A 16,677-nucleotide genomic window follows, 5' to 3' on the forward strand; every position below is an offset into this window, starting at 1 on the left:
GTCCGGGGAAAAGTCTGGACCTGCCAAAGAGGCAAGAGACTTTTTCTTCCCTCTTTGTTTCCCGGTGCGCGAGGAGAGGGGATTAAGAGCACTGCTTAAAGGAGCTCCAGAGACAGACGCAAGCCGCGGCTAACAGCGCGGACCCCAGAGACGTGCATGAGACGCTAAGGCTGCTGCTGCCACCACCAAGAAGCCTGTGTGCGAGCACAGGTCACTCTCCACACCTCCCGTCCGGGGAGCCTGTGCAGCCCGCCACTGCCAGGATCCCGGGATCCAGGGACAACCCCCCGGGAGAATGCACGGCGCGCCTCAGGCTGGTGCAACGTCACGCTGGCCTCTGCCGCCGCAGGCTCGCCCAGCACTCCGTACCCCTCCCTCCCCCCGGCCTGAGTGAGCCAGAGCCCCCGAATCAACTGCTCCTTTAACCCCGTCCTGTCTGAGCGAAGAACAGACACACTCCGGCGACCTACACACAGAGGCAGGGCCAATTCCAAAGCTGAACCCCAGGAGCTGTGCGAACAAAGAAGAAAAAGGGAAATCTCTCCCAGCAGCCTCAGGAGCAGCGGATTAAAGCTCCACAATCAACTTGATGTACCCTGCATCTGTGGAATACCTGAATAGACAACGAATCATCCCAAATTGAGGAGGTGGACTTTGAGAGCAAGATTTATTTTTTCCCCTTTTCCTCTTTTTGTGAGTGTGTATGCTTCTGTGTGAGATTTTGTCTGTATAGCTTTGCTTTCACCATTTGTCCTAGGGTTCTATCTGTCCGATTTTCTTTTGTTTTTCTTACTTAAAAAATTTTTTTTCTTAATAATTATTTTTTTATTTTAATAACTTTATTTTATTTTCTTTTATCCTCTTTCTTTCTTTCTACTTTTTCTCCCTTTTATTCTAAGCCATGTGGATAAAGGCTCTTGGTGCTGCAGCCAGGAGTCAGTGCTGTGCCTCTGAGGTGGGAGAGCCAACTTCAGGACACTGGTCCACAAGAGACCTCCCAGCACCACGTAATATCAAACGGTGAAAATCTCCCAGAGATCTCCTTCTCAACACCAACACCCAGCTTCACTCAACGACCAGCAAGCTACAGTGATGGACACCCTATGCCTAACAACTAGCAAGACAGGAACACAACCCCACCATTAGCAGAGAGGCTGCCTAAAATCATAATAAGTCCACAGACTCACCAAAACACACCACCAGACGTGGACCTGCCAACCAGAAAGACAAGATCCAGCCTCATCCACCAGAACATAGGCACTAGTCCGCTCCACCAGGAAGCCTACACAACCCACTGAACCAACTTTAGCCACTGGGGACTGACACCAAAAACAACGGGGGGCTTCCCTGGAGGCACAGTGGTTGAGAGTCCACCTGCTGATCCAGGGGACACAGATTCGTTTCCCGGTCCAGGAAGATCCCACGTGCCGCAGAGTGGCTGGGCCCGTGAGCCATGGCCGCTGAGCCTGCGTGTCCAGAGCCTGTGCTCCGCAACAGGAGAGGCCACAGCAGTGAGGGGCCCGCATACTGCAAAAAAAAACCCCAAAAACCAAAAAACAAAAACGGGAACTACGAACCTGCAGCCTGCAAACAGGAGACCCCAAACGCAGTAAGATAGGCAAAATGAGAAGACAGGAAAACACACAGCAGATGAAGGAGCAAGATAAAAACCCATCAGACCTAACAAGTGAAGAGGAAATAGGCAGTCTACCTGAAGAAGAATTCAGAATAATGATAGTAAAGATGATCCCAAATCTTGGAAATAGAATAGACAAAACGCAAGAAACATTTAACAAGGACCTAGAAGGACTAAAGATGAAACAAGCAATGATAAACAACACAATAAATGAAATTTAAAATACTCTAGAAGGGATCAATAGCAGAATAACTGAGGCAGAAGAACGGATAAGTGACTTGGAAGATAAAATAGTGGAAATAACTACTGCAGAGCAGAATAAAGAAAAAAGAATGAAAAGAACTGAGGACAGTCTCAGAGAATTCTGGGACAACAGTAAATGCACCAACATTCAAATTATAGGGGTTCCAGAAGAAGAAGAGAAAAAGAAACAGACTGAGAAAATATTTGAAGAGATTATAGTTGAAAACTTCCCTAATATGGGAAAGGAAAAAGTTAATCAAGTCCAGGAAGCACAGAGAATCCCATACAGGATAAATCCAAGGAGAAACACATCAAGACACATATTAATCAAACTGCAAAAAATTAAATACAAAGAAAACATATTAAAAGCAGCAAGAGAAAAACAACAGATAACACACAAGGGAATCCCCATAAGGTTAACAGCTGATCTTTCAGCAGAAACTCTGCAAGCCAGAAGGGACTGGCAGGACATATTTAAAGTGATGAAGGAGAAAAAACTACAACCAAGATCACTATACCCAGCAAGGATCTCTTTCAGATTTGATGGAGAAATTAAAACCTTTACAGACAAGCAAAAGCTGAGAGAGTTCAGCACCACCAAACCAGCTTTACAACAAATGCTAAAGTATCTTCTCTAGGCAAGAAACACAAGAGAAGGAAAAGCCCTAAAATAAAAAACCCAAAACAGTTAAGAAAATGGTAACAGGAACATACATATCGATAATTACCTTAAATGTAAATGGACTAAATGCTCCCACCAAAAGACACAGATTGGCTGAATGGATACAAAAACAAGACCCATATATATGCTGTCTACAAGAGACCCACTTCAGACCTAGAGAAATGTACAGACTGAAAGTGAGGGGCTGGAAAAAGATATTCCATGCAAATGTAAACCAAAAGAAAGCTGGAGTAGCAATTCTCATATCAGACAAAATAGATTTTAAAATAAAGACTATTAGAAGAGACAAAGAAGGACACTACAAAATGATCAAGGGATCGATCCAAGAAGAAGATATAACAATTGTAAATATTTATGCAACCAACATAGGAGCACCTCAAAACATAAGGCAAATACTAACAGCCATAAAAGGGGAAATCGACAGTAATACATTCATAGTAGGGGACTTTAACACCCCACTTTCACCAATGGACAGATCATCCAAAATGAAAATAAATAAGGAAACGCAAGCTTTAAATGCTACATTAAACAAGATGAACTTAATTGATATTTATAGGACATTCCATCCAAAAACAACAGAATACACATTGTTCTCAAGTGCTCATGGAACATTCTCCAGGATAGATCATATCTTAAGTCACAAATCAAGCCTTGGTAAATTTAAGAAAATTGAAATTGTATCAAGTATCTTTTCCGAGCACAACGCTATGAGACTAGATATCAATTACAGGAAAAGATCTGTAAAAAATATAAACACATGGAGGCTAAACAATACACTACTTAATAACCAAGTGATCACTGAAGAAATCGAAGAGGAAATCAAAAAATACCTAGAAACAAATGACATTGGAGACAAGACAACCCAAAACCTATGGGATGCAGCAAAAGCAGTTCTAAGAGGGAAGTTTATAGCAATACAATCCTACCTTAAGAAACAGGAAACATCTCGAATAAACAACCTAACCTTGCACCTAAAGCAATTAGAGAAAGAAGAACAAAAAAACCCCAAAGTTAGCAGCAGGAAAGAAATCATAAAGAGCAGATCAGAAATAAATGAAAAAGAAATGAAGGAAACGATAGCAAAGATCATTAAAACTAAAAGCTGGTTGTTTGAGAAGATAAACAAAATTGATAAACCATTAGCCAGACTCATCAAGAAAAAAAGAGAGAAGACTCAAATCAATAGAATTAGAAATGAAAAAGGAGAAGTAACAACTGACACTGCAGAAATACAAAAGATCATGAGAGATTACTACAAGCAACTCTATGGCAATAAAATGGACAACCTGGCAGAAATGGACAAATTCTTAGAAATGCACAACCTGCCAAGACTGAATCAGGAAGAAATGGAAAATATGAACAGACCAATCACAAGCACTGAAATTGAAGCTGTGATTAAAAATCTTCCAACAAACAAAAGCCCAGGACCAGATGGCTTCACAGGCGAATTCTATGAAACATTTAGAGAAGAGCTAACAACTATCCTTCTCAAACTCTTCTAAAATATAGCAGAGGGAGGAACACTCCCAAACTTATTCTACGAGGCCACTATCACCCTGATACCAAAACCAGACAAGGATGTCACAAAGAGAGAAAACTACAGGCCAATATCACTGATTAACACAGATGCAAAAATCCTCAACAAAATACTAGCAAACAGAATCCAACAGCACATTAAAAGGATCATACACCATGATCAAGTGGGGTTTATTCCAGGAATGCAAGGATTCTTCAATATAGGCAAATCAATCAACGTGATACACCATATTAACAAATTGAAGGAGAAAAACCATATGGTCATCTCAATAGATGCAGAGAAAGCTTTCGACAAAATTCAACACCCATTTATGATAAAAACCCCGCAGAAAGTAGGCATAGAGGGAACTTTCCTCAACATAATAAAGGCCATATATCACAAACCCACAGCCAACATCGTCCTCAATGGTGAAAAACTGAAAGCATTTCCACTAAGATCAGGAACAAGTCAAGGTTGCCCACTCTCACCACTCTTATTCAACATAGTTCTGGAAGTTTTAGCCACAGCAATCAGAGAAGAAAAGGAAATAAAAGGAATCCAAATGGGAAAAGAAGAAGTAAAGCTGTCACTGTTTGCAGATGACATGATACTATACATAGAGAATCCTAAAGATGCTACCAGAAAACTACTAGAGCTAATCAATGAATTTGGTAAAGTAGCAGGATAGAAAATTAATGCACAGAAATCTGTGGCATTCCTGTAAACTAATGATGAAAAATCTGAAAGTGAAATCAAGAAAACACTCCCATTTACCACTGCAACAAAAATAATAAAATATCTAGCAATAAACCTACCTAAAGAGACAAAAGACCTGTATACAGAAAATTATAAGACACTGATGAAGGAAATTAAGGATGATACAAATAGATGGAGAGATATACCATGTTCTTATATTGGAAGAATCAACATTGTGAAAATGACTCTACTACCCAAAGCAATCTACAGATTCAATGCAATCGCTATCAAACTACCACTGGCCTTTTTCACGGGACTAGAACAAAAAATTTCACAATTTGTATGGAAACACAAAAGACCCCGAATAGCCAAAGCAATCTTGAGAACGAAAAACAGAGCTGGAGGAATCAGGCTCCCTGACTTCAGACTATACTACAAATCTACAGTAATCAAGACAGTATGGTACTGGCACAAAAACAGAAAGATAGATCAATGGAACAGGATAAAGCCCAGAGACAAACCCACGCACATATGGTCACCTTATCTTTGATAAAGGAGGTAGGTATGTACAGTGGAGAAAGGACAACCTCTTCAATAAGTGGTGCTGGGAAAACTGGACAGGTACATGTAATAGTATGAGTTTAGATCACTCCCTAACACCATACATAAAAATAAGCTCAAAATGGATTAAAGACCTAAATGTAAGGCCAGATACTATAAAACTCTTAGAGGAAAACATAGGCAGAACACTCTATGACATAAATCACAGCAAGATCCTTTTTGACCCACCTCCTAGAGAAATGGAAATAAAAACAAAAATAAACAAATGGGACCTAATGAAACTGCAAAGCTTTTGCACAGCAAAGGAAACCATAAACAAGATCAAAAGACAACCCTCAGAATGGGAGAAAATATTTGCAAATGAAGCAACTGACAAAGGATTAATCTCCAAAATTTACAAGCAGCTCATGCAGCTCAACAACAAAAAAACAAACAACCCAATCCAAAAATGGGCAGAAGACCTAAATAGACATTTCTCCAAAGAACATACACATACTGCCAACAAACACATGAAAGAATGCTCAACATCATTAATCATTTGAGAAATGCAAATCAAAACTACAATGAGAAATCATCTCACACCAGTCAAAATGGCCATGATCAAAAAATCTAGAAATAATAAATGCTGGAGAGGGTGTGGAGAAAAGGGAACCCTCTTGCACTGTGGGTGGGAATGTGAATTGTTACAGCCACTATGGAGAACAGTATGGAGGTTCCTTAGAAAACTACGAATAGAACTACCATATGACCCAGCAATCCCACTACTGGGCATATACCCTGAGAAAACCATAATTCAAAAACAGTCATGTACCAAAATGTTCATTGCAGCTCTATTTACAATAGCCAGGAGATGGAAACAATCTAAGTGTCCATCATCGGATGAATGGATAAAGATGTGGCACATATATACAATGGAATATTACTCAGCCATGAAAAGAAACGAAATTGAGCTATTTGTAATGAGGTGGATGGACCTAGAGTCTGTCATACAGAGTGAAGTAAGTCAGAAAGAGAAAGACAAATACCGTATGCTAACACATATATATGGAATCTAAGAAAAAAAAGTGTCATGAAGAACCTAGGGGTAAGACAGGAATAAAGACACAGACCTAGTAGAGAATGGACTTGAGGATATGGGGAGGGGGAAGGGTAAGCTGTGACAAAGTGAGAGAGTGGCATGGACATATATACACTACCAAACGTAAAGTAGAGAGCTAGTGGGAAGCAGCGGCATAGCACAGGGAGATGAGCTCGGTGCTTTGTGACCACCTAGAGCAGTGGGTTAGGGAGGGTGGGAGGGAGGGAGACGCAAGAGGGAAGAGATACGGGAACATATGTATATGTATAACTGATTCACTTTGTTATAAAGCAGAAACTAACACACCATTGTAAAGCAATTATACTCCAATAAAGATTAAAAAAAAATCCAGAATAAAGGTTAATACTTAACTGGATCCAAAGCACTAAAAAGAAGAGTTTCTACATTACTTTCAGGTTGGTAAAACTGTCAAATATTTTTAGACCATCTCAACTTATAGTAAATTATTCCATTTCAGTGTTGCAGACTTTTTTCTGGATTCATGATCCAATTTTATTTCTGAAATAATTGACTTTTTAAGTCTCAGGAGATAGCTATGAGGGTCTTAACAAAATTTTAGGTACTGTTAAATTTGAGTAAAAACATATTCTTTTTTTTTTTTTAACATCGTTATTGGAGTATAATTGGTTTACAATGGTATGTTAGTTTTTGCTTTATAATAAAGTGAATCAGCTATACATATACATATATCCCCATATCTCTTTCCTCTTGCGTCTCCCTCCGTCCCACCTTCCCTATCCCACCCCTCTAGGTGGTCGCAAAGCACTGAGCTGATCTCCCTGTGCTATGCGGCTGCTTCCCACTAGCTATCTATTTTACGCTTGGTAGTGTATATACGTCCATGCCACTCTCTCACTTTGTCCCAACTTACCCTTCCCCCTCCCCGTGTCCTCAAGTCCGTTCTTTAGTAGGTCTGCGTCTTTATTCTCGTCCTGCCCCTAAAAACATATTCTTAAGGACTATACTGATTCCACATTTAGTCTTGTCAATACTGCACAAAATATTGGTACTTATAATTTTTCTTTTATTGTGGTAAAATATACATAATACAAAATTTACCACTTTAACTTTGCACCCATAAGTATAGCTATTTAAAAAAAAAAGGAAGGACTTCCCTGGTGGCACAGTGGATAAGAATCCACCTGCCAATGCAGGGGACACGGGTTCGAGTCCTAGTCTGGGAAGATCCCACGTGCCGCAGAGCAACTAAGCCCGTGTGCCACAACTACTAAGCCTGTGCTCTAGAGCCCACGAGCCACAACTACTGAGCCTGCGTGCCACAACTACTGAAGCCTGTACGCTTAGAGCCTGTGCCCCACAACAAGAGAAGCCAGCGCACCGCAACAAAGAGTAGCCCCCGCTCGCCGCAAGTAGAGAAAAGCCCACGTGCAGCAATGAAGACCCAATGTAGCCAAAAATAAATAAATAAAATTTTTAAAAAAATAAAAAAAAGAGAAATAATAAATGGTGAGGATGTGGAAAATTTGGAACCTTTATATCTGATGAGAGTGTAAAATGGTACAGCTGCTGTAGAAAACAGTATTATGATTTCTCAAAAAATTAAACATAGAATTACCATATGATCCAGAAATTCCACTTCTGCGTATACATCCCAAAGAAATGGACGCAGAGACTCAAACAGGTATTTGTATACCCATGTTCACTGCAGCATTATTCATAATAGCTAAATGGTAGAAGCAACCTAAATGTCCATCAATGGATGAATGGATAAAGAAGATGTGATATATACATACAATGGAATATTATTCAGCCTTAAAAGGGAAAGAAATTTTGACACATGTGAAATTATGGATAAACTTAGAAGACATTATGCTACGTGAAATAAGTCAGTCACAAAAGGACAACTACTATATGGATTCTACTTACATGAGGTTCTTAGATTAGTAAAATTTACAGTGACAGAGAGTAGAATGATGTATGCCAGGGGCTGGGGCTGGGGGGATGGGGAGTTAGTGTTTGATGGGTACAGAGTTTCAGCTGGGAAAGATGAAAAAGCTCTGGAGATGTATGGTGGCGATGGCTGCACAACAATGTGAATACACTTAACGCCACAGAACTCTATGCTTAAAAATGTTTTAGGGATTCTGCTCAAATTATTACAAACATTTTATATATTTTATTTGTATTAAAATGCAAATAATGATATTGCTTTATTGTTTTCTTAACAATAAAGGAAAAAATAATCTCCTAGAGGAAGTAAATAAACGTTGAGGTCAAAGAAAAACTACTATTAAATCATCCAATTATTTATAGACATGCTTCTAAGGAAGATCACACTCCGAGGTCAGACTACCAGGGTTCAAAATTTGGTTCCACCATTTACTAGTTGTCTAATTATTGGCAAGTCCCTTAATCTTCCTAAGCCTCAGTTTTCTCATCTGCAAGACGTAGATAATAAAAGTAGCTACATCATAGGGTGATCATGCAGATTAAGTAAGAATATAAGTAAAATGCATAGAAAAACGCCTGGCACAAGAGCAAACACCATATAATTATATTATTATTATTTTAAAACGAGAATGGAAACATGGATATGAGAATCACATAATACAATTCTCCAAGTTCTAAAGTTAAGTAGTTTGAGTCTTTCAAACTAGTCTTGGCCCCGTTCTTCAGTTTCCCTAGACCTTCTCCCTAGACTGCCAATTTTTTCCTAACATCAATTCCCCCATTCTTCCTTTCAGTAACAGAATTCTCTGAGTTTTTGCTGGACACACAGTCTCCTGACTACCTTTCCCAGCCTTTCTTAAAGCTAGCTGTGGCCATGTGATACACAATGGGACAATGGAATACGAATGAGGTGATAAGTGAAATTTCTGGGTCATCTCTTTATAGATGCTTGTCTTGCTAGCTGTGAACTGAAGATGAGAACAATGACCTTGGAAGCCACATACTAAGGACAGCAGAGCTGTCTTCCAGCTCTGGACCCCTCACATCTGTACTGTTAGTTGCAAGAGAAATAAACCTTAAAAAAAAGTGTAGTAAAACATACCTAACACAAAATATACCATTTTAGCCCATTTTTAAGTGTACAATTCAATGGCACCAATTATAATTTACACTGTTGTGCAACCATTACCACTGTTTCCAAGACTTTTCTAACACCCTAAACAGAAACTTGGTAACCATTAAGCAATAATTCCCCAGTCTCCCAGCCCCTGGTATCCACTAATCCTTTCTGAAGAAAAATAACTTTTAGCTTATTTGAGTCACTGTGCTTTTGGTTGACCTTGCACATTTTATTTAACCTGAGGCCTAATACCCACAGAGACTAATAGTAGGAATAGGGTGCTGCTATAACCGAAATGAAAAATGTACAGGAATGGAAGGTGAGGACACAGATGCTGTCAAGCGGGAAGCTGGTAATCCTCATGATATCATGGATAACATTTGTTAAAATTGTTGCTCGCCATAACTTGGAAGGCAGGCCAGTCACCTACTGAGTCTTAGCTCTAGGGTAATTGTTTGGGAAAACTAATAATGTTGGTGTCTGTTTGTTGGTATTTGTTGCTTTTGGAAAGATTGATTACATGAGAGACAGCTCAAGTGAGCTGTCAGTTTGCAAAGATGGAGGGAAAAGAGTTCTGCTAAGAGAGCTTCTGCCTGTGGCCCCTGATGTGGGGCTTCAGGTGACTGGAAAAGGTAATTGCTCTGTTCTCCAGAGACCAGGAGAAAAGACTGCCACTCAGAGTTACTGAACTGTGAAGATTAGTGTGAGGGTGCTGCCTTCTTCCTCAAGCCTACTGTTGCAGGGGGCCCTGAAGCAGACCCCATTAAACTGAAGAACAGCAGGATGGACACCATACAGGAGCCCGTATATAAGAAAAGATATGGTGGATTTGAGGACTATGATGAAAAGCGGTATTTGGGTGTTGTTATTTTAACATGAATCTGATTGGAAGCAAACAGATAAGAAAGCGATTAAGTTTCTGAGGGAATTTTATTACCAAAGATATCATTAAGCCTGGCCTACAAAAGCAAGCCCCTGGCTTCAAAACTGGCATCAGCAGGAATCTATACCAGCAGCTGCCCAGGATATATGGTCATGGAGGGTAACGGACAAGAAAGAATTCCCTGCAGGCAAAACCAGGGGCCATGGCATACAATTGCTAAAGGATTCCTGCTAGAAAGGAGACCCAAGTAAGTCCAACGGGCTATCCCAGGAACTTCACCAGAGCTCGGAATCTTCACAATTCCTGCCAAATTGTTTCTGAAAATTGGTATGGGCTTGCTTTGTTTCCCGTTCTTTCCTTTTCCAAATGGGAGTCTTTAGTGTGGTTTTCTCTTCCTATTCTACCACTGTGTACGTGTTGGAGGTGAGCGGGCCAGACAAGTTTTCTAACCTTTCACATGCGGCCAGATCACAAGAAGGTATAACTGGGGAGGACCGTGTGCCACTCACAGATCCTGGTCTTTGAGCTAAAGGCAGTAACTGGTTGGGATCTGACATATGGTGAATGGGTTCTATGTGGGGAAAAAAGGGTGCTCAAGATTACTAGGATAGCCAGAGACGCAGACTGTGGTGAAGCTGGCTAGTTGACTCTTAGAATTCATTTCTAATTCTTCCTTTTTTTCCTTTTAGTAATAGAATGCCCTCAGCTGAGCAAATGGCTATCAACTGAAGACTATATTTCCCAGTGTCCCCTGCAGCTAGATACAGTTATATGATGGAATTTGGGTCAATGGGATGTGAGTAGAGTTGATGGATGTCACTTCCAGGTCTTCTTCTTAAAGATGCTTGCTCTGTGTTTTATTTTCCCTCTTCCCAACAGGCTGGAAAATGGTGACAACTGCCTTAGAAGTCACTTGTTGAGGAGAGAGAGGTATCCCGCCAGCCCTGGACTGTTGACTTGGAAGAAGAATACAACTTTTAGTTTCTTTAATCCATTCTATTTGTATTAGAACAGCTTAGCCTATGGCCATACCAAGCAGGTTGCCAATGAACAAGGAAAAAGGTGTCTTGTAAGTCTGAGGATTTAGGAGGCATAACCTTCACACAAATAGAAATTCACACAGAGGAATCAACCTCTGATTCAACATTGGTAAACAAAGCAAACATTTTTCTTAAAAATTTCCATAAAAACAAAAGAAAGACAAACATTTATAGTACCTCTTTGCATCTTGTATTAAAAGCCATTTCCATCTTCCTTCTGGTTTCAGGGATACAACATTTCTTCATGACAGGAAAATAGTGTGGATATTTTAAGGTAATTTTATACTTGTCATCATCTGTCTTTTCCAAACTGTCAATGAAATCATCAGGAAGAGCACCTGCAAAAAAATCATTTTCTCATACTTCAAATTTTCCACTCATTATTGGTTTATTTAGCATTGGCATGGTGCCTTTAAGAAGCTCTAGGAATTTTGTGGAGTAACTGAAATTCAAGTAAAATAATGACAATCCTTATAATATCGCTTTGACGTTATTGTAATGGGGGTGGCAGTTAGCGGACAGGTGGCCTGGGAGACGGTAATTCAAAATATGAACAGGCTTCAGTGCACTTGTATAGATGGCATTTTGATGAAGAACAGGCAAAATTAAGCCAAGAAAAATCCATCACAGAATAAGGAAAGACTAGTTTAAGTTACAATGTAGAGGACATTGCGAGGCAAAAAAAAATTCAAAGCACTGAAGGCTGTTAAACGCTAGCATGAGTTACCAAGAAAGATTATGAAATTTCTTCTGGACTGTCTCTAGAAACAGTATACATTCTTATAGCCTAAAATCTAGATGTGGTTTGGTTGTGTTTTTTTTAGAAGGGGTGGTGGGTTCTGTAGAAGGTACATTTTAAAAAGAATTCTTCTAACTTTGATTTGGCAAACTGTGAGGTGACATTATTTGCCTAAATTACAGATTTAATCTAAAAAACAACAAAACTTTACCAAGTTCAGCCTTGGAAAATTCAAGGAAAGTATCATCCTCATTGAGGTTTTTGTTAAAGTCAATACATAGCTCACTCATTCTTTTCTTCATTGCTTTAATTTCCTGAAACAAAGATACAAATACAGGACCTTAACAATAAAATGAAATTTTCATTTTTATTGCCATCAGTCAAGTAAGTTTCACTTTTAGATGAAGACTGGGTTCTGTACCCAACTCTCAGGAAGTACTTTCTTAGAGATGCGCTTGATACCATAGTTTTCTGCAATCTTCTACATTGTGTCCCTGAGTATTTGTATGTAATATGTACAAAAAAGCAATCCTGGTGATGTGTTAGAAATTACGCGTAAATTTGTAAGAACTAAATACATTGAGGAGGTATAGTCAAAGCAAAGTCTGGCATATAGCACATACACAATAAGTAGCTTGCTGAGTGAATAAATGAATCTAGTAGCCTGTTAATAATTAACACTTCTAATCTTTCCAAATTCTAAATTTTAATTTAGTAAATCAGTATTGGGTACTGAAGTAAGCCAAGAGCTAAGAACTGAGTAATTACTTCTATGGTTCCTTTGGAAAACAAGATATGTCTTAGTTTTATAGACCGTTTGCAAATAAAAGCAATTTATGGGCCCTAACATTTACATAAAAAGTACTAGGTAGGAAAAAAAGTATTAGTTGGGAGATCAAAGGAAGCAACAGAAAGAACACCACAAGAAAACACATGAGATAATTTATTAACCTGTCCCACTCTTCTAAAAGTGCTAGATAATAAAACTTACATAAACCACACACTTTCTCAAAGTATGCTTCTGACCAGAAGCATCAACATCACCTGGGAACTTGTTAGAAATGCCCTCTTTCTTTAAAAAAAAATAAATTTATTTATTTATTTATTTTTGGCTGCGTTGGGTCTTTGTTGCTGTGTGCGGGCTTTCTCTAGTTGCAGCGAGTGGGGGCTACTCTTCATTGCAGGGTGCTGGCTTCTCATTGCGGTGGCTTCTTCTGTTGCGGAGCACGGGCTCTAGGCATGTGGGCTTCAGTAGTTGTGGCACACGCGCTCAGTAGTTGTGGCACGCGGGCTCCAGAGCACAGGCTCAGAAGTTGTGGCGCACGGGCTTAGTTGCTCCGCAGCATGTGGGATCTTCCTGGACCAGGGCTCGAACCCGTGTCCCCTGCATTGGCAGGCTGATTCTTAACCACTGCACCACCCAAGTCTAAAAATGCCAATTTTGAGACCCATACCAAACCTGCTGAAACAAACTCTCAGAGGTGGGGCCCTGTATAATCAGAGCTTTAACAAGCCCTCCAGGTAATTCGTATACACAATAAATTTGAGACTTAACACATACTGTGCAGTGTCATTTTTGGACACTCTGGTCGTGTCCCCAGCTCCCTTCCACTTCTCCCCAACTCTACAGCAGCCATGCAATTTAGGTGGGACTGGATCCTATCTGAAGTCCAGGGTGTGACCTCTACACCAATCAGGTAATCCCATCCTCACTGCAGCAGTGACTGGTTCAGGGAACCCAGGCCTGGCATTCCCCTGACTAAAGAAGGATTCAGGATTAGGCATGTGATCCCATCTGGGCCATTAAGACATGAGGGGAGGTCTAATGGAGGCTTCTCTATGTCCTTCTGGATGGTGGGGTTTTTATATTTGCAGCCATTTTAATAATAAAAGGAAGCCAGCCTTTGGATAACTAACACTGAAGGAGACAGAGTAGAGAAATAGAAAAATCAGGTGGCCAATGACACCACTGAGCATCTGACTCAAACTAACCCCTGAACCCCAACTACCTCTGGATCTTCCGCTTATACAAGCAAATAAAATTCTTCTATTGTTTGGACTGTTTCAACAGGGTTGACTAATATAATGTTCATGAAGGCAAAGCGAGATCAGTCACACTTCTCCTGTAACTAGGATGAAGAAGATACAAGGTGTCTGAAGGGCATTTTGGTGGAGGAAAGGTGCCCACATCTCAGTGGTGCTTTCACATGTATCTACCATGCTTACATCACTCGGTTTGAATTTCTTTCCAACTTATTTCCAGTTCTACTGGCAAGAAGAATAACCTGGAAATATATCATGGGTTATGTATCCTGTCCAGAAGAATGAGTTAATTCTGCAGCTGAGTTTACTTCTGAAACTGAAAGATCTGAATGGTATTAGACAAAGGAGAAAGTCTGAAAAGCTAATCTCTCCGCCTTTAAGGAGCATATATCACTCACAGGGTATTCCATTCCAAAATGCTGGTTTGAAAACTCTCCATCATAGGGATTTTATTACCAGTGCCCTATCTCTTTACGAACAAGGGGGTAAGAATACAAATCAACTATTAAGATCTGAACTAGCACTAAAGCAGGGAAAATAAGCCTGGCACACATGAAACAAATAAAACCTTGACAGGATTAAAGAACAATTAAGTTATCACTTGTTTGTCAGTCATCATGAGGTTAATAGAAGTTGTGGAATTTAAAATCGTTGACTACTAAATACATTGTAAACTGATTTGTATTATGGGTTGTATCCCATATTACAAACACGTGTTTCCCTATTTCCTGTTTTTTGTTGTATTTTGTTTTATTTATTCTTTTGTTTTCTAATAAGAAAAGGAAACAAACTTACATTTTGTACTTGTTCTGGAAGATGGAGCCCATTCCTTTTCCCCATTTTCACTGATTTTTCCAAGTATCGTCTGGCTTCAGGCTTTATCTTTCCCAGATCACACGTTTCCTGAAATTAAAGAATGTGACAACCTCTGTGATTTCTGTTACAACAGTGCATGGGTAAATTATAAACTATGAGGCCACAGCAAAATTTATTCATCATCTCTGGTGGGCTATGAAGTACATAGGTGATTATGAGGCAGGTCTTTTTGAAAACCTATGTTCTTTTATGCTTTAGTGAGCTTCTGCTTATTTAAAACTGAAAAATTAAATAAATAAAAAGCTAACCAGAATTTCCTTGCCTTGCATCAGAATCAAGCGTGCCTGTACCACTTGAAAATGTGATAATAGGGAACATTTGCATAATCTCATAAAACATTCTTTATGACTGAGTAGTCCTTTTCACAAAACATATTTCTTATCACAAATCATCTGGATTTAATTTTCTATCGTTTGCTAACCTGGTTCCACTTGAGAGGCAAAAATAGAAATAATGGGCAAATTCTACAAAAATGGAGAGGACTCTTTTGCCAACATACTAAACAAGGACAGCTGGATAGAACCCCAGCAAAAGGCTTACAACATTTCAAAAATGCCTTACTGTCATTTGGTATGAGAGATCAAGGGACCACATCAAGCTGCATATGGACAAGTATCTGGGGAAAATGAGTTAGCACTGCACAAAGAGGAAGAGAGCTGGACAGTACATGTGAACCTACATGTAGCAATGCACACAACACTCACTCAAAAGGACGCAGGGCCCTAAAGGAGAGTGGAAAATTCCCCCGGCCACAGCAAGGTAGTAAACATACCAGATTTTCCCAAGTATCTTCAAAACACGTGGCAGAATATACATGGCACATCTGGGTGGCTGGTTAGTTTGTGGTCCCTGGGAGGAAAGGGGCTCCAGACAGATTCAACAGGTGCAAAGGATTCAGTGTGGTTGAGAGCCAGCGAGGGACTTCTGTCTCTAGAGCCTTAGAGCCCTCTCAGCCTCAGAGACCTACTCTGGTTGCACTCTCTCTGTGAAAGACTTGGGCTGTTCACCCCAGGCTTTATATTTTCCCACCTAATCAGATCTTTAAAAGGACTGTGCTTAGCTTTAGAGTCTGCATTTTAGACTGCTGGTAAAAGGCTCTTGCTGCAATAGGTCTGTCATTTTTTATATTTTGTTGCAGCAGGTAAACAGAGTTGTATTTTAACTGAGGGTCCTACTTAATACAACAATCTGTATCTCACTTTACCTGCCAATAAATAATTTTGTCATAGTACTAAAGCACTTGTTATGCATACATTACTCAGTTTCCTCTGAGTTTATTCTCAGTGGGGGCAGAGAACTGTTAGACCCCTTTTTCCATAATAACCCCTTCTTCCATAATAACCCCTTCTGTGCCCTTGGAGAATTTCTGAGCACGCTGGCATGAGTGGAGTGGGAACCCTCCCTAGCTGGTATTGGCACATACTGAGATCCCGGCAGCAGGTGCCTGCAATGGCAAGAAACCCAGAATGGCTAGGGAGATAGCTGGGCTGTGGGCTGATTCCCTCAGAGACGGCCAGCAGTTCAAATCACAGTGTTCATATGGATGTGATTAACGTGGGTTGACTGAGGCTGGCTTTAACAGCACCAGGAAGTCTGTTCTGAGATATGGGGCATGGCAACAGGAGTCCCTAG

General features: G+C 40.0%; 1 protein-coding gene across 2 annotated transcripts in view; it reads right to left on the reverse strand.

Annotated features, from left to right (window-relative positions):
- The window catches only part of NLN (neurolysin), a 100,502-nt gene that overhangs the window by 34,560 nt on the left and 49,265 nt on the right, over positions 1 to 16,677 (reverse strand). For both annotated transcript variants that reach the window (XM_082836602.1, XM_082836603.1), the window contains 3 exons: positions 14,965 to 15,072; positions 12,338 to 12,440; positions 11,565 to 11,725 (listed from right to left, as the gene is read on the reverse strand). In XM_082836602.1, the coding sequence (XP_082692728.1) occupies positions 11,565 to 11,725; positions 12,338 to 12,440; positions 14,965 to 15,072 (372 nt within the window). The remainder of the gene's footprint in view (positions 1 to 11,564; positions 11,726 to 12,337; positions 12,441 to 14,964; positions 15,073 to 16,677) is intronic.

This window comes from Leucopleurus acutus (assembly GCF_964270905.1).
Source record: "Leucopleurus acutus genome assembly, chromosome: 3".
NCBI lineage: Eukaryota > Metazoa > Chordata > Mammalia > Artiodactyla > Delphinidae > Leucopleurus > Leucopleurus acutus.